Source organism: Salmo trutta, chromosome 12 (genome assembly GCF_901001165.1).
Source record: "Salmo trutta chromosome 12, fSalTru1.1, whole genome shotgun sequence".
Classification (NCBI taxonomy): domain Eukaryota; kingdom Metazoa; phylum Chordata; class Actinopteri; order Salmoniformes; family Salmonidae; genus Salmo; species Salmo trutta.
This window is the reverse complement of record NC_042968.1, coordinates 78,732,392-78,751,771: the sequence shown is the minus strand read 5'-3', so window position 1 is coordinate 78,751,771 and position 19,380 is coordinate 78,732,392. Positions and strand designations below refer to the sequence as shown.

General features: G+C 42.2%; 1 protein-coding gene across 1 annotated transcript; it reads left to right on the top strand.

Annotated features, from left to right (window-relative positions):
* The first annotated feature begins 5,788 nt into the window (after nt 1-5,788).
* On the top strand, nt 5,789-19,069 carry LOC115204276 (peroxiredoxin-5, mitochondrial). The gene is made up of 6 exons (XM_029769723.1): nt 5,789-5,945; nt 11,056-11,190; nt 11,758-11,889; nt 17,930-17,968; nt 18,454-18,518; nt 18,641-19,069. The coding sequence occupies exons 1-6, from the start codon at nt 5,853-5,855 to the stop codon at nt 18,747-18,749; spliced, it is 573 nt and encodes a 190-aa protein (XP_029625583.1). The 5' UTR covers nt 5,789-5,852; the 3' UTR covers nt 18,750-19,069.
* Nucleotides 19,070-19,380: the final 311 nt, after the last annotated feature.

The following is a 19,380-nucleotide window of genomic DNA, read 5'->3' as shown; positions in this document are numbered from 1 at the left end:
GTGAAACTTGCATTCTATTGCCCCTCCCCTGTTGTACACAACAAGGATTTATCACTTTAGATGAAAACATCAACCCTGTTACAGTCAACTCATACTTTATCTTGTACTTCATTGGCACTTTACATTAGTATTTTTTTTTATTCACCTCTTGATATGGGAAAAACATGTTTTTTTAATGCAGTTAAACAATGTTAAAATTAGGTAAACATTTTACAAAATTACACTGCCCAAAAAGCACAATTGGTGCATCCTTAGAGAAAAAAGGTAGTCACTGTGTGGGTGCAGCATGTAATGATTTTTGTTTGTGTGAAAGGCTGTGGATTTATTTTTTTCAGCTTCACTTGAAGTTACGCTTCATATCTGGACTGGCTCATATCTGCTTGAGACCCAGTGTGTTCTGTCCTTATCTACCTGTACAAGCTTATGTATCTCCAAATTCCCTGACGCATAGATACGTGTGGCAGGGTTTCTAGGCCTTTGTTCTGCTTTTTGATGTTCCGTTGTACGGCCCAACCCTTCACAGCTCTGATCTAAGGATCTGCGTGTCCAATACTTGTCCACGTTTGTTCAGTTAGGGCAGGGGTGGGAAAATCTGAACTCATGAGGGGCTACAGTGGATGTGGGTCTGCTACCCACATCCATACACGCACACGCAGTCAGAGCCAGCCCTAGCCTTATGTGGGCCCTAAGTGAAATTTTGTCCCCCCCCCACCTACCTTGCAAGCAAAACATTACCTACAATTCTTCACTATTTGGCATGGGGCGTAGAGAAAATGTTGCCGTTTTAAAGCAAGTTTGCTGCAATTCTACACATTTTGCCATGGATGCGGAGAGAAATATTTGCAGTTTTTAATATGACATCTAGTGCTGAGTGTATAGTGCTTTTTGAAGTCGTTTGGGTTTCATTAGAAAAAAAATATCATGGTTTTTGATTTCGGTTTTGCACATTTTTCTTTTTTACATTAAATGCTCTATGCATTACGTGGGTGTCGGAGAGCATAGGCCCACCCACTTAGGAGCCAGGTCCACACACTGGGGAACCAGGCCCAGCCAATCAGAAGGAGTTTTTCCCCACAAAGTGGCTTTATCACAGACAGAAATACTCCTCAGCTCCCCCCCTCTGACAATCCCGCAGGTGAAGAAGCCGGATGTGGAGGTCATGGGCTGATGTGGTCTGCAGTTGTGTGGCCGGTTGGATGTAATGCCAAATTCTCTAAAACGACAGAGGCAGCTTACGGTACAGAAATTAACATTCAATTATCTGGAAACAGCTCTGGTGGACATTCCTGCAGTCAGCATGCCAATTGCACGCTCTCTCAACTTGAGACATCTGTGGCATTATGTTGTGTGACAGAACTGCACATTTTAGAGTGGACTTTTATTGTCCCCAGCACAAAGTGCACCTGTGTAATAATCAGTGGCGACCTGTCATTCAGAGCCTCATCTGTTTTGAGCCCCACCTGTTTAGCAAATAATAATAATACAAATTGCCTCAGTGTTCTGTCACTCATGGAGACACTACATCACCGCAAAATCTACGGGCAGAGCTTTGAAATTCAAGCCCCTTGGGTGCTGCCATAGAGTTATAGTTCACATTTTGTTATGTTACAGCCTTATTCTAAAATGTATTAAATATATTTTTCGCTCATCAATCCACACACAATACCCCAGAATGCCAAAGCGAAAACAGGTTTTTTGAAAGTTTTGCAAATGAAAAAAAAAAAAGATACCTTAAGTACTCAGACCCTTTGCTTTGAAACTCGCAATTGAGCTCAGGTGCATCCTGTTTCCATTGATCATCCTTGAGATGTTTCTAAAACTTGACTGGAGTCCACCTGTGGTAAATTCTATTGATTGGACATGATTTGGAAAGACACACACCTGTCTATATAAGGTCCCACAGTTGACAGTGCACGTCAGAGCAAAAACCAAGCCATGAGGTCGAAGGACTTGTCCGTAGAGCTCCGAGACAGGATTGTGTCGAGGTACAGATCTAGGGAAGGGTACCAAAAAATGTATGCAGCATTGAAGGTCTCCAAGAACACGGTGGCCTCCATCATTCTTAAATGGAAGAAGTTTGGAACCACCAAGACTCTTCCTAGAGCTGGCCGCCCGGCTAAACTGAGAAATCGGTGAGGGAGGTGACCAAGATCCCGATGGTCACTCTGACAGAGCTCCAGAGTTCCTCTGTGGAGATGGGATAACCTTCCAGAAGGACAACCATCTCTGTAGTACTCCACCAATCAGGCCTTTATGGTAGAGTGGCCAAACGGAAGCCACTCCTCAGTAAAACGCACATGACAGCCCACTTGGAGTTTGCCAATATGTACTTAAGACTCAGGTCTGATGAAACCAAGATGTAATCTTTTTGTCCTGAATGCCAAGTGTCACGTCTGGAGGAAACCTGGCACTATTCCTACAGTGAAGCATGATGGTGGCAACATCATGCTGTGGGGCTGTTTTTCAGCGGCAGGGACTGGGTGACTAGTCAGGATCGAGGGAAAGATGAGCGAAGCAAAGTACAGAGAGATCCTTGATGAAAACCTGCTCCAGAGTGCTCATGACCTCAGACTGGGGCGAAGGTTCACCTTCCAACAGGACAACGACCCTAAGCACACAGCCAAGACAATGCAGGAGTAGCTTCGGGGCAAGTCTCAGTATGTCCTTGAGTGGCCCAGCTTGAGCCCAGACTTGAACCCGATCGAACATCTATGGAGACCTGAAAATAGCTGTGCAGTGACGCTCCCCATCCAACCTGACAGAGCTTGAGAGGATCTGCAGAGAATAATGGGAGAAACTCCCCAAATACAAGTGTGCCAAGCTTGTAGTGTCATACCCAAGAAGACTCAAGGCTGTAATCACTGCCAAAGGTGCTACAACAAAGTACTGAGTAAGGGGTCTGAATAATTATGTACATTTCTCTGGCTTCCCCAGTGATTTTACCCATGCACCGCTACTGCATGTAGGTAGGGGTAAAGTGACTATGCATCGATAACATACAGTGAGTAGCTGCAGCATAAAAAAGTTATTGTTAGTTGGTATTCAGCAGTCATAAAAATGTCTTATTTACTTTGAAAAACTACACTGAACAAAAATATAAACGCACCATGTAAAGTGGTCCCTTGTTTCATGAGCTGAAATTAAATATCCCCGAAAAGTTTTAGAACACCTACTCATTCAAGGGTTTTTCTTTATTTTTAGTATTTTCTACATTGTACAACAATAATGAAGAAATAACACATATGGAATCATGTAGTAACCAAAAAAAGTGTTTTATATTTGAGATTCTTCAAATAGCCACTCTTTGCCTTGATGACAGCTTTGCATACTCTTGGCATTCTCTCAACCAGCTTCATGGGGTAGTCACCTGGAATGCATTTCAATTAAAAGGTGTGCCTTGTTAAAAGTTAATTTGTGGAATGTCTTTCCTTCTTAATGCGTTTGAACCAATCAGTTGTGTTGTGATAAGGTAGGGGGGAAAACAGAAGATAGCCCTATTTGGTAAAATACCAAGTCCATATTATAGCAAGAACAGCTCAAATAAGCAAAGAGAAACGATAGCCCATCATTACTTTAAGACATGAAGATCAGTCAATACGGAAAATTTCAAGAACTTTGAAAGTTTCTTCAAGTGCAGTCGCAAAAACTATCAAGCGCTATGATGAAACTGGCTCTCATGAGGACCGCCACAGGAATGGAAGACCCAGAGTTACCTCTGCTGCAGAGGATAAGTTCATTAGAGTTACCAGCCTCAGAAATTGCAGCCCAAATAAATGCTTCACAGAGTTCAAGTAGCAGACACATCTCAACATCAACTATTCAGAGGAGACTGTGTGAATCAGGCCTTCATGGTTGAATTGCTGCAAAGAAACCACTACTAAAAGACACCAATAATAAGAAGAGACTTGCTCGGGCCAAGAAACACAAGCAATGGACATTAGACCGGAGGAAATGTATCCTTTGGTCTGGAGTCCAAAGTGGAGATTTTTGGTTCCAACTGCTGTGTCTTTGTGAGACGTGGTGTGGGTGAAGGGATGATCTCCGCATGTGTATTTCCCACCGTAAAGCATGGAGGAGGAGGTGTTATGATGTGGGGGTGCTTTGCTGTTGACACTATCTGTGATTTATTTAGAATTCAAGGCACACTTAACCAGCATGGCTACCACAGATTTCTGCAGCGATACGCCATCCCATCTGGTTCGGGCTTAGTGGGACTATCAGTAGTTTTTCAACAGGACAATGACCCAACACACCTCCAGGCTGTGTAAGGGCTATTTTATCAAGAAGGAGAGTGATGGGAGTGCTGCATCAGATGACCTGGCCTCCACAATCCCCCAACTTCAAACAAATTGAGATGGTTTGGGATGAGTCGGACCGCAGAGTGAAGGAAAAGCAGCCAACAAGTGCTCAGCATAGGGGGGAACTCCTTCAAGACGGTTGGAAAAGCATTCCAGGTGAAGCTGGTTGAGAGAATGCCAAGAGTGTGCAAAGCTGTCATCAAGGCAAAGGGTGGCTATTTGAAGAATCTCAAATATATTTTGATTTGTTTAACACTTTTTTGCTTACTACATGATTCCATGTGTTATTTCATGGTTTTGATGTCTTCACTATTGTTCTACATTGTAGAAAATAGTAAAAATTAAGAAAAACCCTTGAATGAGTAGGCGTCCTAAAACTTTTTTACGGTAGTATATTTAGGCCTAATGGCTGATACAATAAAAAGAGAATAAGAATGCCATTTTAGCTTCAACATTTCAACATCATCAAATCACCTCTGCTTAGTCTAATACAGTGACAACTAAAAGATACCAAAAACGATTTAGTCCAATCAACGTAAGCTAAATATGACATGGCTGTCTATGGTTCTGATTTCTGCGTGCGTGTTCCTTCATGTAGAAAATATATTAACTCACCCTACTTGTATAGAAACACCAAGGACATCCTCCTTTCTTTCATGTTGATGAAACGGTCTATCACCCTGTCATACAGTACACACTTTTAGTTTTTGTTGTCCTAGGCTACCTGGCTAAAATGCTTGCTCGCTAGCCTAACTGCCATTAATGGGCAAGGTTAGCTAGTTAACATCAGCCTTCTACGTATCTACATATTGAACTTCCATCCTCTCAGGCCAGGGGCACAACATCGTATGAATGAATGGTTGGATCAGAATCACAGTTATAATCATTGGTCAATATTCCATGGATAATTTAGATAAGGGTAAACTTTTGGTGTCTCTCTTGTCGTGATGTGTGTTTTGTCCTATATTGTTATTTTATATTAGTCCCCTCAGGAGGCCTTTTGCCTTCTGGTAGGCCTTCATTGTAAGTAAGAATTTGTTCTTAATGGACTTGCCTAGTTAAATAAAGGTACAATTAAAATAGCTAGCTAGTTACTAGCCACAGGAGGAAAACAACACAACGAGAGGTTACAATTCAAGCTGTTTCTGTCAATGATTTATGCTCTCACTGCGATTTGATAGGAGTGATGTCAAAACCAAAGCTGGCTTCCCTTGACACTTGTTTTTGGTGGCCAGGACCATTCACAGTTTAGCTCCTACAATTTAGCTCAATGCTGATTGGCACATTTTTGGTAAAAATAAATTATCATGGGAGGCCAAAAAATGTTTGCGGCCTAAGCTGCCACCAGTTACCCCTAAGATGGTAACTGTGTTAGAGTTTACACAATAAGTATTACAGTAAACTGGTATTTTCTGGATTGTAAATCCCGTTGCAAACGAACACTTGGGGCGGGGGTGGGGTAACAGTTGTGTAAACAATTTTTTGTGACATCCGCACTGAACGTCCTCTGCTACCAATGAACGGCGTCAAAGGGGCTCGCCTCAACATAGGCCAATGATTTCCAGCTCAGCGATTCTCAAAGGGACCGGTTTTGTCCAGTGCATCAGACCACTACATACCACGATCATTGTCAACATGCCTATCAAGGTAAGAAATGCTGTCAACAAACATTTTTTAAATCTAAAAATAACGATCCTTGTTGACCTTGACTGTAGACAATTTTGAGGTTTGTAAAACGTGCTTATTATACTTATTCTCGAGTCCATGCCTCATACAGCCGCCATTCTCGAGTCCATGATGCAACTAGGCATTTGTCCTGATGGGGGTAAAAACATGAATGTGGTTGGCCGTTGTATTCAAGCGAAGTCTGCTTTTTATAGTCGGCAAGATTAGATAATCGGATTCTGAAGGTTTGTCCACTTCATTTGTAGGGGATCAGATCTGACGCATGAAGGAAGTATACATACATAACGGATTTCATGTTGTAAATCCTTTTTCTATCAAATACATATTACTATACAGTTACCGCTTTAGACCCCTATCCATAGATTTTCCTACATCCACATATTTATTTATTATTTGTGGCTGTAGGTGGATAGCCTCGGAAGAAACATCCTCATCTCGCGAATTGACCATTCTTTTTCGCTATCCATGTAGCAAAATGTAATGTATGCTCGCGAGATCAGGATGGGTTTTTGAAAAACCTGTATTGCACGAAACACCAGAATGCATACAAGAAGTCTACGAACAAGAAAAACAAACACGGAGTGTACAAAACATTAGGAACACCTGCGCTTTCCATTACATAGACTTGTGAATCCAGTAGAAAGCTATGATCCCTTATTGATGTCACCTTTTAAATCCACTTCAATCAGTGTAGATCAGTGGTTCCCAAACTTTTTATAGTCCCGTTGTGTGGGGGGGACAACCATTTTGGACACCCTTGTAGCCCCCCTAAATGTGGAGTATGAAATCATTTTTACATAACAAATTTTTGCTATCTTTCTTTTTTTTACCTCCGTTATTAGACTGGCAACGCGGAACACTAATGATTATGAACATGGTCTTTTGCCTGCTAATGCCTGCAATGCCTGAAGAAAATGATATGTCAACAATAACATCTACTGTAACTGGCCCCTCTAACAGTACAACTGGCCCCAGCTTGGCCCCCCCAGTTGAAATGGTCTAGAAACGCCCCTGTCCCGTACCCCTCCAAGCATTCAACCTCCAGCTGCGTAACCCCTCTAGCACCAGGGTCAGCGCACTCTAAAATGTTGTTTTTTCCATCATTGTAAGCCTGCCACACACACACTATTGTTACGGAGTCTAGTTGATAGGTAATCGACTAGCCGGACTGTTCCCCGGACTCCACAGGTAGGGATTTTTACAATGCATGAATAAGGCTATTGAACTTGACATTGGTGTCTGCCTGTATTCCTTTATCCAATATATCATACTGAAACAACTATACATTTTAATTTAACATAAGAATGAGTTTTTGTAACAATCCGGCTCGTGGGAAGTGACAAAGAGCTCTTATAGGACCAGGGCACAAATAATAATCAATAATTTTGCTCTTTATTTAACCATCTTACATATAAAACTGTATTAATTGAAAATTGTGAATAACTCACCACAGGTTAATGAGAAGGGTGTGAATTGAAAGGATGCACATAACTGCAATGTTGGGTTGTATTGGAGAGTCTCTGTCTTAAATAATTTTCCACACACAGTCTGTGCCTGTATTTAGTTTTCATGCTAGTGAGGGCCGCGAATCGACTCTCACATAGGTACGTGGTTGCAAAGGGCATCAGTGTCTTAACAGCGCGATTTGCCAAGGCAAGAAACTCTGAGCACAGCCCTATCTAGAAATCTGGGAGTGGCTTCTGATTAAATTCAAATTTCACAGAACCGCTTGTTGCAATTTCAATGAGGCTCTCTTGTTCAGATATCGGTAAATGGACTGGAGGCACGAATCCAGTTTGTCCTCCGTTTCGGGAAAGTAACTGTATAATTGCGCACCCAACTCACACAGGTGCTTCGCTATTTGACATTGTCCACAAGCAGTCAGACAAGTGAAAATTATGGTGGGGAAAAAAAGCTTGTCTATCAATTCAAAAAAAACGTGTCAATACTTTGCCCCTTGATAACAAGCGCACTTCTGTATGTTGTAAAAGCGTTACATGGTCACTGCCCATATCATTGCATATTGCAGAAGATACACGAGCATTCAGGGGCCTTGCTTTAACAAAGTTAACAATTTTCACTGTAGTGTCCAAAACGTCTTTAAAGCTGTCAGGCATTCCCTTGGCAGCAAGAGCCTCTCGGTGGATGCTGCAGCGTACCCAAGTGGCATCGGGAGCAACTGCTTGCACGCGCATTACCACTCCAATATGTCTCCCTGTCATGGCTGTTGCACCATCAGTACAGATACCTACACATCTTGATCACCAAAGTCCATTTGATGTCTCAAAGTTGTCCAGTACTTTAAAAATGCTGTCCTGGTTTGCAGAAGAGGATGTCTTCCTTAATTGACCCCCCCATAAACATAACGGACATATACCAAGAGCTGTGCCAGGCCCGCCACGTCTGTTGACTCCTCCAGCTGTAACGCATACAATTCACTGGCTTGTATGCAAAGCAGTAATTGTTTCAAAACATCTCCTGCCATGTCACTGATGCGTCGTGAAACAGTGTTGTTTGATGAAGGAATTGTCTGTATAGTTTTTTGGGCCTTTTCCCCCAGCATTGTCCCAGCCATATCAGCACGAAGAATGAAGTCCTCCGCAATAGTATGGGGCTTGACTGTCTTAGCCACTCGGTAGTTCACTATATAAGACACTTCTAGACCCTTCTTATTAATGGTATCTGTTGCTTTTATACATGTCTTACTACTCAAGTCATCTTAATTCTTGCTCAAAAAACTCCAGTGGCTTATTTTTCAAATTGGCATGTTTTGTTTCTAAATGTCTGTGCAAGAGTGAAGGTTTCATCGAGTTGTGAGATAGTACTTTTGCACATAACACGCTGTGGAAAGGTACTACTCCCAATATAAGTGAACACCAAATCAATGTAGTTCTCATCATATTTGCGCCTCTTCGATGGTCCAACATCCCTGTCTGTTCGGTGCTTTCCCGGGTAAGGGGGCAGTAGCTCTTCGGCTGCATCAGGTTCACAACTGTCAGTGAGTGTCCATGCTAGCTGGGCTAACAACAAATGTAGAATTACTGATGCTAGCATTGGATGTGCTCGTGGAAGCAGAACAACTTGTGTTGCCGACAGGTGCAGGTGTAGTACTGCTGGTAGTAGCAGTACTACCAGTAGAGCTGGTATGTATCTCTATGGACACAGGCCTTAATTGTTTTTGCCATTTATCCATTTTCGAGCAAACGTAATGAGCAGCAGCTATGCTTGGCTACATACGGACCATTAGTGGAATTCCCGCGAGAGAGTAACGGTTAATGTGATTGGATGTTAATTATTTGACTAGGCTACCTGTATTTGACATTGTGTTGTTATTTCGCTGAGCACTAGATGGTTTAATTAGATTTTTGCCAGTGAAACGAGGCTACTTAGGCGAGAAAAAAACCTCACCCAAATGTATAGCCCCGTTGGAAAATATAAATGGACTGTTTGAAAATGTGAGGAAAATTAAAAAATATATATGTATGTAATAAAATAACATGTAAATGGGAATCACATTTTTATTTGGCATACCCCCGACGGCATTGCGAGGAACGCGTAACCCAGTTTGGGAATACCTGGTGTAGATGAAGGGGAAGAGACTGGTTAAAGAAGGATTTTTGAGCCTTGAGACAGTTGAATGGGCAAGACAAAATATTTAAGTGCCTTTGAACGGTAGTAGGTGCCAGGCTCACCGGTTTGAGTTTGTCAAGAACTGCAATGCTGCAGGGTTTTTCACGCTCAAGAGTTTCCCATGTGTATCAACAATGGTCCACCACCCAAAGGACATCCAGCCAACTTGATACAACTGTGGGAAGCATTGGAGTCAATATGGGCCAGCATCCCTGTGGAACGCCCCCTAACGAATTGAGGCTGCTCTGAGGGCAAAAGGGGGTGCAACTCAATATTAGGAAGGTGTTTCTAACATTTTGTACATTCATTGTATACGCTATATGCTAGGGGGTATAACAAATTAGAGATTATACAAGACTTTAAAAGACACACAAATGGACTGTTTTTACAGCTTTCTTATTTCTAGAATGATCCTAATGTACTGCTCAAACTCCTTTATAGAAATAAAGTTATTGTTTAAAAAAAAAAAATATTAGTGAATTGACATTTATGAACATGAGATTTTTCCATTGGCACAATACATTTGCGGTAAAAGTTTTTTTCTTTATCCTTATTGTAGTTAAGGATACCGAGCCACACTTTTTCTCCCATAATAAACAAAAGTCATCAAGAATATTATCATATCATTATCTACAAATATCTTGCCATAATCTCTTTACATGTAGACCATGCCAAAATAAATGCACAACTGTTCATTGATGCTCAACACAAAAAGTACAGTTCATGTTCATTTTTTTGTTGTGTGTTTCTTCATGTAATGATTCACAGGGTAATAGTTATGGATAATTCTGAAAGAGACCTCTACTTTAACACGCAGGTATTTGTGTGGTAATAATCAAACATTTTCCCAACTGATATTATTGACAAATGTATTCCAGTAGTTATGAGAATGAATAGATAAAACATCCCTTTGAAATAAAGCACACAATCTGTTATTGTTCTGAGGGAGCAAGGAGAAACGCATGTTTCCTACTGGAGTATGAACTGGACTAAGCGAGTGTATCTCAAGAAGGTGAGGTCTGGTTACACCTCTGCGATCAGGATTGTTTGTATGAGGCTAGTCGGTGGATGCACCAACACTGCGCATTTGCGCATGGCTAAACCAGCTGCTGTCAGTGAGTGCCCCAGAAAGGACTCTGCTCTAACATTAAGCAAAGTCTTCATGCTCCAGTAATAACTTTTCAAGGCTGTTGTGGTGGCAGACTGTCCCTAACCACTGCCTGGGTCCAATACATTCTTCACCAAATTCATGAAATTCAACATGAGTATGGAATTAGTCAAGTGGATAATTATGTATCTCTAACTAAATAGGGGCAATTTATGTTCAACAAAACCATGGTTTGCTTTCAAATGATTTTCAGCTTTCATGTTATTCCATAGCATTTGATTGACCTTCAACAGTGTTTGATGAACTATTGTCTCCCCTCTACACACACACTAGGTTGGGGATAAGCTTCCTGCTGTGGAGGTTCAGGAGAATGAGCCAGGCAATAAGGTGTCTATGGACCAGCTGTTCAAGGGGAAGAAGGGAGTTCTCTTTGCTGTGCCAGGGGCCTTCACTCCTGGGTGTTCCAAGGTAATGTCCCTTTAGAGCAGGGTTTCCCAAACTCAGTCCTTGGGGGGGACCCCCTCATTTAGTTTTTTGCTCTAGTACTACACAGCGGATTAAAATAATCAAAGCTTGATGATGAGTTGGTTATTTGAATCAGCTGTGTAGTGGGCCTCAGGACAGAGTTTGGGAAACCCTGATTTAGAATGGGATTTTGTCCCAACTAGTCACCACACTGAGCTAATTAATCAGGTCAGTGATTGCCTAAATTCAACACACCTGGCACTCCAGGACCAGGGTTGTCTACCCCTGATTTAGATCATCCTAGTTTCAATGAATGGACCTGGATGTGCATTTCTCTTTAGCACTCTTTTTTCACCATGGCTGCGTTTAGACAGGCAGCCCAATTCTTTTTTTCACTAATTGGTCTTTTGACCAATCAGATCAGCACTTGATGTGTAAAGATCTGATGTGATTTGGTCAAAAGATCAGAATTGGACTGCCTGTCTAAACACAGCCCATGTACATCCCTTATGCACCATCTGAAATCACTTTTTCACATCCCGCGTCCTTTCTTGCTCCTGTATCCCTCAGACTCACCTTCCAGGCTTTGTGGAGCAGGCAGCAGAGCTGAAGTGCAAGGGTGTACAGGAGGTCGCCTGCGTCTCCGTTAACGACGCATTCGTTATGGCTGCCTGGGGAAAGGAACATGGAGCAGAAGGCAAGGTGCAGAATGCTGTTTGAAAATGACAAGCTGATGCCTTGTCCTTCAGCCTTCTGAATAGTAATTGAAATGTAGTCTACGCAGTGTATTCCTCAGGATATGGCTGAAAAACTCTGTTTTGTTATGATGTCCAGCATTTTACTTGGTACAGGAAAACTTTTTCATCTGGTTGCAGGTATCTGTCCTGAGAAATCAATATGCAGTTGCTACATACATTTTTAGACTTTTAAATGAATGATATCTATTGATTCTTGAGGAATATAATTTACAAATGCCTCATGAGCTTAGTTCAACTGTCGTAGCCTTTCAGAACCCCAAATGTAAGCATGTTTTACTCCATTTCTTTGTAAACAAACACTGTATATAGGTGGGAAACTTTAACTATAATTTTGATCTCATAGATGGTCAGTCCTTTTATCCATAGCTTTGTCTATGAGATTGAGTGGTTACATTTTCCAAGCCCAATCCCTCAGCTGTTTGCCAAAAAAACAGTGGCGACCGGTGTGTCTGCTTTGTTGTTTGAACTGCAGATTGCCCCGTTAAGTCATTGGACATATCTTATCTCCCAAACAGAAACATGTACTACATCAAGACCATAACTCGTTGAATTATATTGTGAGATCCTTCAGACAGTGTGGCTCTTCAGTCTAGACCAGTCTGACCTAATGATTTATATATCTCTATATCATTGGTCTGACCCAGGGCTGTTGCTGTTTTCAAATTCCACGTGACCGTTTAGTCACGGTAATTAGGCTTCTCCAAGCTCTGATGCTGCTGATTAGTGGCCTACCAAACTTGCTAACTGCCTGGTACTCCGCACTCTAATGTCCCTCTAATTACTCTGAAATCAATGCAAATGTGATTGAAAATCTAATCAAAGACTTCATGAGAGCCCATGAGCTCATGTTGTCAACATTTCTATAGGCTATGTAATTGCACATGAAAACAGAGTGATGGCCTCTATTAAAAAGAGGATCCCATCAGCTTTCTTTAGGTTAGGCCTACTATATTTATTTCTCAACTTTCATAATATTAAGCACATTGCTTCTCTTTACAACAGGAGAATAGCCTACCTGGCTGGCATGAAAACGAACCATGGGAAAAGTGTCCTCCATTCTCTATTTAAGTGCTGCCCCTGTTTGAAGATGGGTGCATGATAATGGTCTATTCTAAATCAAAACAAATTTCACACATTCTTTTGTATATGTGAAGATAAGATTAAATCAAGAATAGTCTGATGGTTGACACTATTAGCCTATCACTTGTGAATGATGCCCAGCATAAGGCACGAGACAATGCCTTTCTTTGCGACTTTTTCTAATTATAGTCGCACACCTCATGTAGCCTAGCCCATGGGCCTATATGTTTTGATAAGGTATATCACTATAGTGGCCAAATAACTTCTTAAAATTAAGCACATTAATCTGCTTTATAAGGGGTGTAGAGCCTAACTGGCATATATACTGCTCAAAAAAATTAAGGTCACCCCGCTCCTCCGCTCTCTCCACTGGCTTCCAGTTGAAGCTCGCATCCGCTACAAGTCCATGGTGCTTGCCTACGGAGCTGTGAGGGGAACGGCACCTCCGTACCTTCAGGCTCTGATCAGGCCCTACACCCAAACAAGGGCACTGCGTTCATCCACCTCTGGCCTGCTCGCCTCCCTACCTCTGAGGAAGCACAGTTCCCGCTCAGCCCAGTCAAAACTGTTCGCTGCTCTGGCACCCCAATGGTGGAACAAGCTCCCTCACGACGCCAGGACAGCGGAGTCAATCACCACCTTCCGGTGACACCTGAAACCCCACCTCTTTAAGGAATACCTGGGATAGGATAAAGTAATCCTTCTAACCCCCCCCCAAAAAAGATTTAGATGCACTATTGTAAAGTGGTTGTTCCACTGGATATCATAAGGTGAATGCACCGATTTGTAAGTCCCTCTGGATAAGAGCGTCTGCTAAATGACTTAAATGTAAATGTAAATGTAAAATAACACATCCTAGATCTGAATGAATGAAATAATCTTATTAAATACTTTTTTCTTTACATAGTTGAATGTGCTGACAACAAAATCACACAAAAATAATCAATGGAAATCCAATTTATCAACCCATGGAGGTCTGGATTTGGAGTCACACTCAAAATTAAAGTGGAAAACCACACTACAGGCTGATCCAACTTTGATGTAATGTCCTTAAAACAAGTCAAAATGAGGCTCAGTAGTGTGTGTGGCCTCCACGTGCCTGTATGACCTCCCTACAACGCCTGGGCATGCTCCCGATGAGGTGGTGGATGGTCTCCTGAGGGATCTCCTCCCAGACCTGGACTAAAGCATCCGCCAACTCCTGGACAGTCTGTGGTGCAACGTGGCGTTGGTGGATGGAGCGAGACATGATGTCCCAGATGTGCTCAATTGGATTCAGGTCTGGGGAACGGGTGGGCCAGTCCATAGCATCAATGCCTTCCTCTTGCAGGAACTGCTGACACACTCCAGCCACATGAGGCCTAGCATTGTCTTGCATTAGGAGGAACCCAGGGCCAACCGCACCAGCATATGGTCTCACAAGGTGTCTGAGGATCTCATCTCGGTACCTAATGGCAGTCAGGCTACCTCTGGCGAGCACATGGAGGGCTGTGCGGCCCCCCAAAGAAATGCCACCCCACACCATGACTGACCCACCGCCAAACCGGTCATGCTGGAGGATGTTGCAGCCAGCAGAACGTTCTCCACGGCGTCTCCAGACTCTGTCACGTCTGTCACATGTGCTCAGTGTGAACCTGCTTTCATCTGTGAAGAGCACAGGGCGCCAGTGGCGAATTTGCCAATCTTGGTGCTCTCTGGCAAATGCCAAACGTCCTGCGCGGTGTTGGGCTGTAATCACAACCCCCACCTGTGGATGTCGGGCCCTCATACCACCCTCATGGAGTCTGTTTCTGACCGTTTGAGCAGACACATGCACATTTGTGGCCTGCTGGAGGTCATTTTGCAGGGCTCTGGCAGTGCTCCTCCTTGCACAAAGGCGGAGGTAGCGGTCCTGCTGCTGGGTTGTTGCCCTCCTACGGCCTCCTCCACGTCTCCTGATGTACTGGCCTGTCTCCTGGTAGTGCCTCCATGCTCTGGACACTACGCTGACAGACACAGCAAACCTTCTTGCCACAGCTCGCATTGATGTGCCATCCTGGATGAGCTGCACTACCTGAGCCACTTGTGTGGGTTGTAGACTCCGTCTCATGCTACCACTAAAGTGAAAGCACCGCCAGCATTCAAAAGTGACCAAAACATCAGCCAGGAAGCATAGGAACTGAGAAGTGGTCTGTGGTCACCACCTGCAGAACCACTCCTTTATTGGGGGTGTCTTGCTAATTGCCTATAATTTCCACCTGTTGTCTATTCCATTTGCACAACAGCATGTGAAATTTATTGTCAATCAGTGTTGCTTCCTAAGTGGACAGTTTGATTTCACAGAAGTGTGATTGACTTGGAGTTCCCTTTATTTTTTTGAGCAGTGTATAAGCAGCGCTTGAGTTTCAAGTTTGGGGAAGATCATTTTCACCATAAAAATGCACCGTTTATAATAATAGCATTACATGTTTAATCGCATTTGCAGTCACTTTTGATAATGGTGTTTTCCCGCTAATGGAACAGTCGTGCTTATTGCCTACTGACATGTGCGCATTTCTGCGCTTATAATGTGAAGAAATAGCCTAATAGTTTATCAACATTTAAAGCTAAATGTTCTGATCTGTTGCGTCAGTCACATTGCTTAAAAAATATTTTTTTGATGCTAGTGGTTGTATTAATTGGGTATCTATTGCATCCCACAACTGTCCCAGACTGTTTGGAATATTTATTTCTCGCACAGAATAGGTCAATTTTTGTACTATGGGGGTTAGTAGATTGACATAGTGCTGTTCGTGCGGCCTACTCATCTTGTTGGCTGACGAAAAGTAAATGTGGACAGTTCTTCCAATATCTTCAATATGCACCTCAGAATTGGAAAGGACCCGCGCAGTTGCATCCTGTGAGAAAGACCCGATCACGTGATGGAGAGCCATGCGAGTGAATGGTGCTTCAGAGCGCGCAGCACTCTGGGAGAAGGGCACAACGTCCACTGGCCGCAAAAGGCAATATTCTTTTAAGGGCACATTATAGCCCTAAAAGAAATGCAGCCGTGAAATTTGAGGCATAATCAAGTGCTTGACAAATTGTTAAGGAGAGACTGAGGAAGTGTGTACAGCCTGCGCAAAAAACAAAGCAGCGCTCATGCCTTTTAAGCGACTTTTTTCAAATCATCATTAGTCGCATCATGCAGCCTTACAATGTATTAAAAATCCAAACATATAGCCCAATGTTTGTAGAACAACTGAAGTTACATTAATAACTCTAAATTAACGATATAGAGTACATTTATTTGTTAACCGCTCAACACAGAAAAGCTGCATGTGCGCACTTCCTCAAATCGTTTGGAGAAAATGCACTTTCTATTTTACTCAGCTTTGTTCAATTGTACTCTTCATACCATAAAATGAACTAGTGTAGCCCCTGCCGTTTGGCATAGCCAGATCAGGACATAACATAAGGAAAACTCCGTATGCTATTCGGTTCTTCTGAAATAGACTACCTTTTCTTTGTATCATGCTTATTTAGACCTGTCTAAAATAATGGATTTTTGAAGGTGTAGGCTATATTACATGGATTTATTAGACTTTTTAAGATGTAGATGTTCCAAAGGTCTGCATCAGTGGCTAGTAGGCTGTGTGGTAGCCAGGAGATGCTAAATGTGTTAATTACTGTGAGACCGACAGTTATTTGCCTGACAATCACCGGCTGACGAAATTTCGTGACTTCCACAGCCATAGTCTGACATATGGTTGTGGCTTTGAGTGTTATCCCCGTCACTTACAGGACCTGTTCTTGAACATGTTGCATCTTAAGAGTGTTAGGGCGGGATTCATCCAGTTGCGCTTCTAGATGCGTCTTTTAAAGGCAGGTTTACTACATTCACGCTGATCGCATTCAAGGTAAACGCTGCAGATGTCAGCTCAAATGGAAATGACCTTTAAATGTCAAGTTTGCGGTTTCGGATTGAATGTAATCGCGGCCCTTAACTGTGCAGGAGTACCGAGGTAAAGACAGTTTCAGGTTGGATATTTGCCTGTAGTTTTCCTTACGTTCACCAACAGCAGTTAGGGACCGTCAACATAGTGACAAATCAACATTGTCTAATTTCAATAGCTCTTTAACCATTACTCCTAAAACTTTCAAAACTGGTTGTAGCTAACCCGATGGTATAGACACACAATGCACACTTTTTTTTGTCGATTTTACACCTCTCACTATTTAAATTATATATTTACATTTTTGAATTTCAATAGCTCCTTGGTCATATGCCCTACTGACTTCAAACATGGTTCAGAATGTCCACTCAGTGGGCACACCCTTTAGTTTGTCCATTTTCATCTCACATTAATTTTCTAAATTTAAGTTTAAGCTTGCAGGCGGACATTCTGAACCTTGTTTGAAGTCACTAGGTCATATGACCAAGGAGCTATTGAAATTCTACATTTTGAAAAAAGTAATGTAAAATCTTGAGATAAATGGACAAACTAAAGGGTGTGCGATATAGAAGGGTAGTCAGTGGACATTCTGAACCTTGTTTGAGTCAAGTAGGTCACATGACCAAGGAGCTATTGCAATTCGAATGTAAAAAGGTTTGTACTTTGTTTACGCTCCCTAACTAATTCAACTAGGAATACAAAATGCTGCTCACATTTCCACGTTTATTAGCTTTGGAAAGCGAATTAATGTCCAAATCGTGAAAATAAGACATGTGCAATTTTTCCAACATGACACTTATTTGGAGTCTGTGGCTCAAGTGGTTTGAAAGCGCGAATATCCAACTTGAAACTGTCTTTACCTCGGTTGCAGGAGTTTAAATAAGAAATCTTTTGTATGAAAGTAATACATTTTTTAGTTTAATCAAATGTGTGCTACCAGCGTACATATGTTATACTTGCATGTTAATGTCTATTGCATGTCTTTTGCAGGTGCGAATGCTAGCTGATCCTACTGGAGAATTCACTAAGGTCTGATATGCCTTCAAAACTTAGATTTTTTTATTTAAAGGCCCAGTGCAGTCAAACATGATATGCCTGTGTTTTATATTTCCACACCGAGGTTGGAATAATACTATGAAATTCTGAAAATTAGAATGCTCTTTTAGTTGCATTTCTCCCAGTAATGATTCGCAGGGTAAAAAACTGCCTGAAACTTCAGCTTGTTTTGGTGGGATGGAATTTTGTTCTGATGGGTGACACCATCAGGCTGTAAATTAGTTAATAGACCAATAAGAAAGAGTTCCAAACCTCTGCCAATAATGGCTAGTTTTCCCCTCCCCACTCATACCACAGTCCTAGCAAAATTCTTGCTTGAGGAATTGCTCTTTGAATTTACTATAAAATCACAGTAAGGTACTTAATTGTTACCCAGAAATGATTTGCTGAAAACTGCTGCTTTGTATCTTTAAGAGTTATCTTGTGTGAATGTGACACACATTGTATTTTCTTTACAGGCAGTGGACCTGTTGCTAGACAACGATCAGATTGTGGCTGCGCTTGGAAACAAGCGCTCCCAGAGGTGAGGTCTTCTATATTAGTGTTGCTGCAACACACTGTAGAGTGGGTAACTCACTTCTCAACATTTGGATTTTACTTTGCAAAAAGCATCAACCCATTAATGTCACATTTCTTCTCTCTCAGGTACGCTATGGTGGTGGAGGATGGAGTTGTGAAGAAGATCAACGTGGAGCCTGACGGCACCGGCCTCAGCTGCAGCCTGGCTTCCAACATGCTCTCTGAGCTGGTGTAGGCCCGTTGGGACCAGAGCACTCCAACCACAGAAGTCTAACTTTATTTACTACTCACTACCATTCTGATTCTGATTTAAAACAAATAGATGTGCTCAAGACTGCAAAGAGGTGTGCTGGTTTTTTCCACCGGGCTTGGGGACTTTATGGATGATGGCAGGGCAGTCCTACTTGACGTCAGTACTGGCTGCTCAGGGAGATTGTCTAAAAATATAGCAGAATTTAAACGCACAATTAAGCTGAATGGCACTTAAATCCTATCCTTTCTGTATACTTTCAAATCTGTTACCTAATAAAATTTCCTGCGAGAGCAATAACCCTATGTCTGAATCGTTTACATTATATGCTGTTAAGTAAAAGGCATGGCAGTTCTTTTGAATCCTTGTAAGTTCATCAAATGGTTTGCCATCAACGTAACGCAAAACTACTTGCATACAAAACATTAGGGACACCTGCTCTATCATAGCTTTCACCTGGTCACTTGTTAAATCCACTTCAGTGTAGATGAAGCGGAGACAGGTTCAAACATTTTAAAGCCTTGAGACAGATGTGTGTGCCATTGAGAGAATGGGCAGGACAAAAGATTGAAGTGCCTTTGAACAGGGTATGGTAGTAGGTGCAACAATACTGGGT

Excerpts from the sequence above, each read along its gene's own strand:
- LOC115204276 (XM_029769723.1), top strand. The coding sequence starts at position 5,853 with ATGATTTCCAGCTCAGCGATTCTCAAAGGGACCGGTTTTGTCCAGTGC. Across the intron at positions 17,969-18,453 it reads CTACTGGAGAATTCACTAAG|GCAGTGGACCTGTTGCTAGA; the intron begins GTCTGATATGCC and ends TTTTCTTTACAG. Across the intron at positions 18,519-18,640 it reads GGAAACAAGCGCTCCCAGAG|GTACGCTATGGTGGTGGAGG; the intron begins GTGAGGTCTTCT and ends CTTCTCTCTCAG.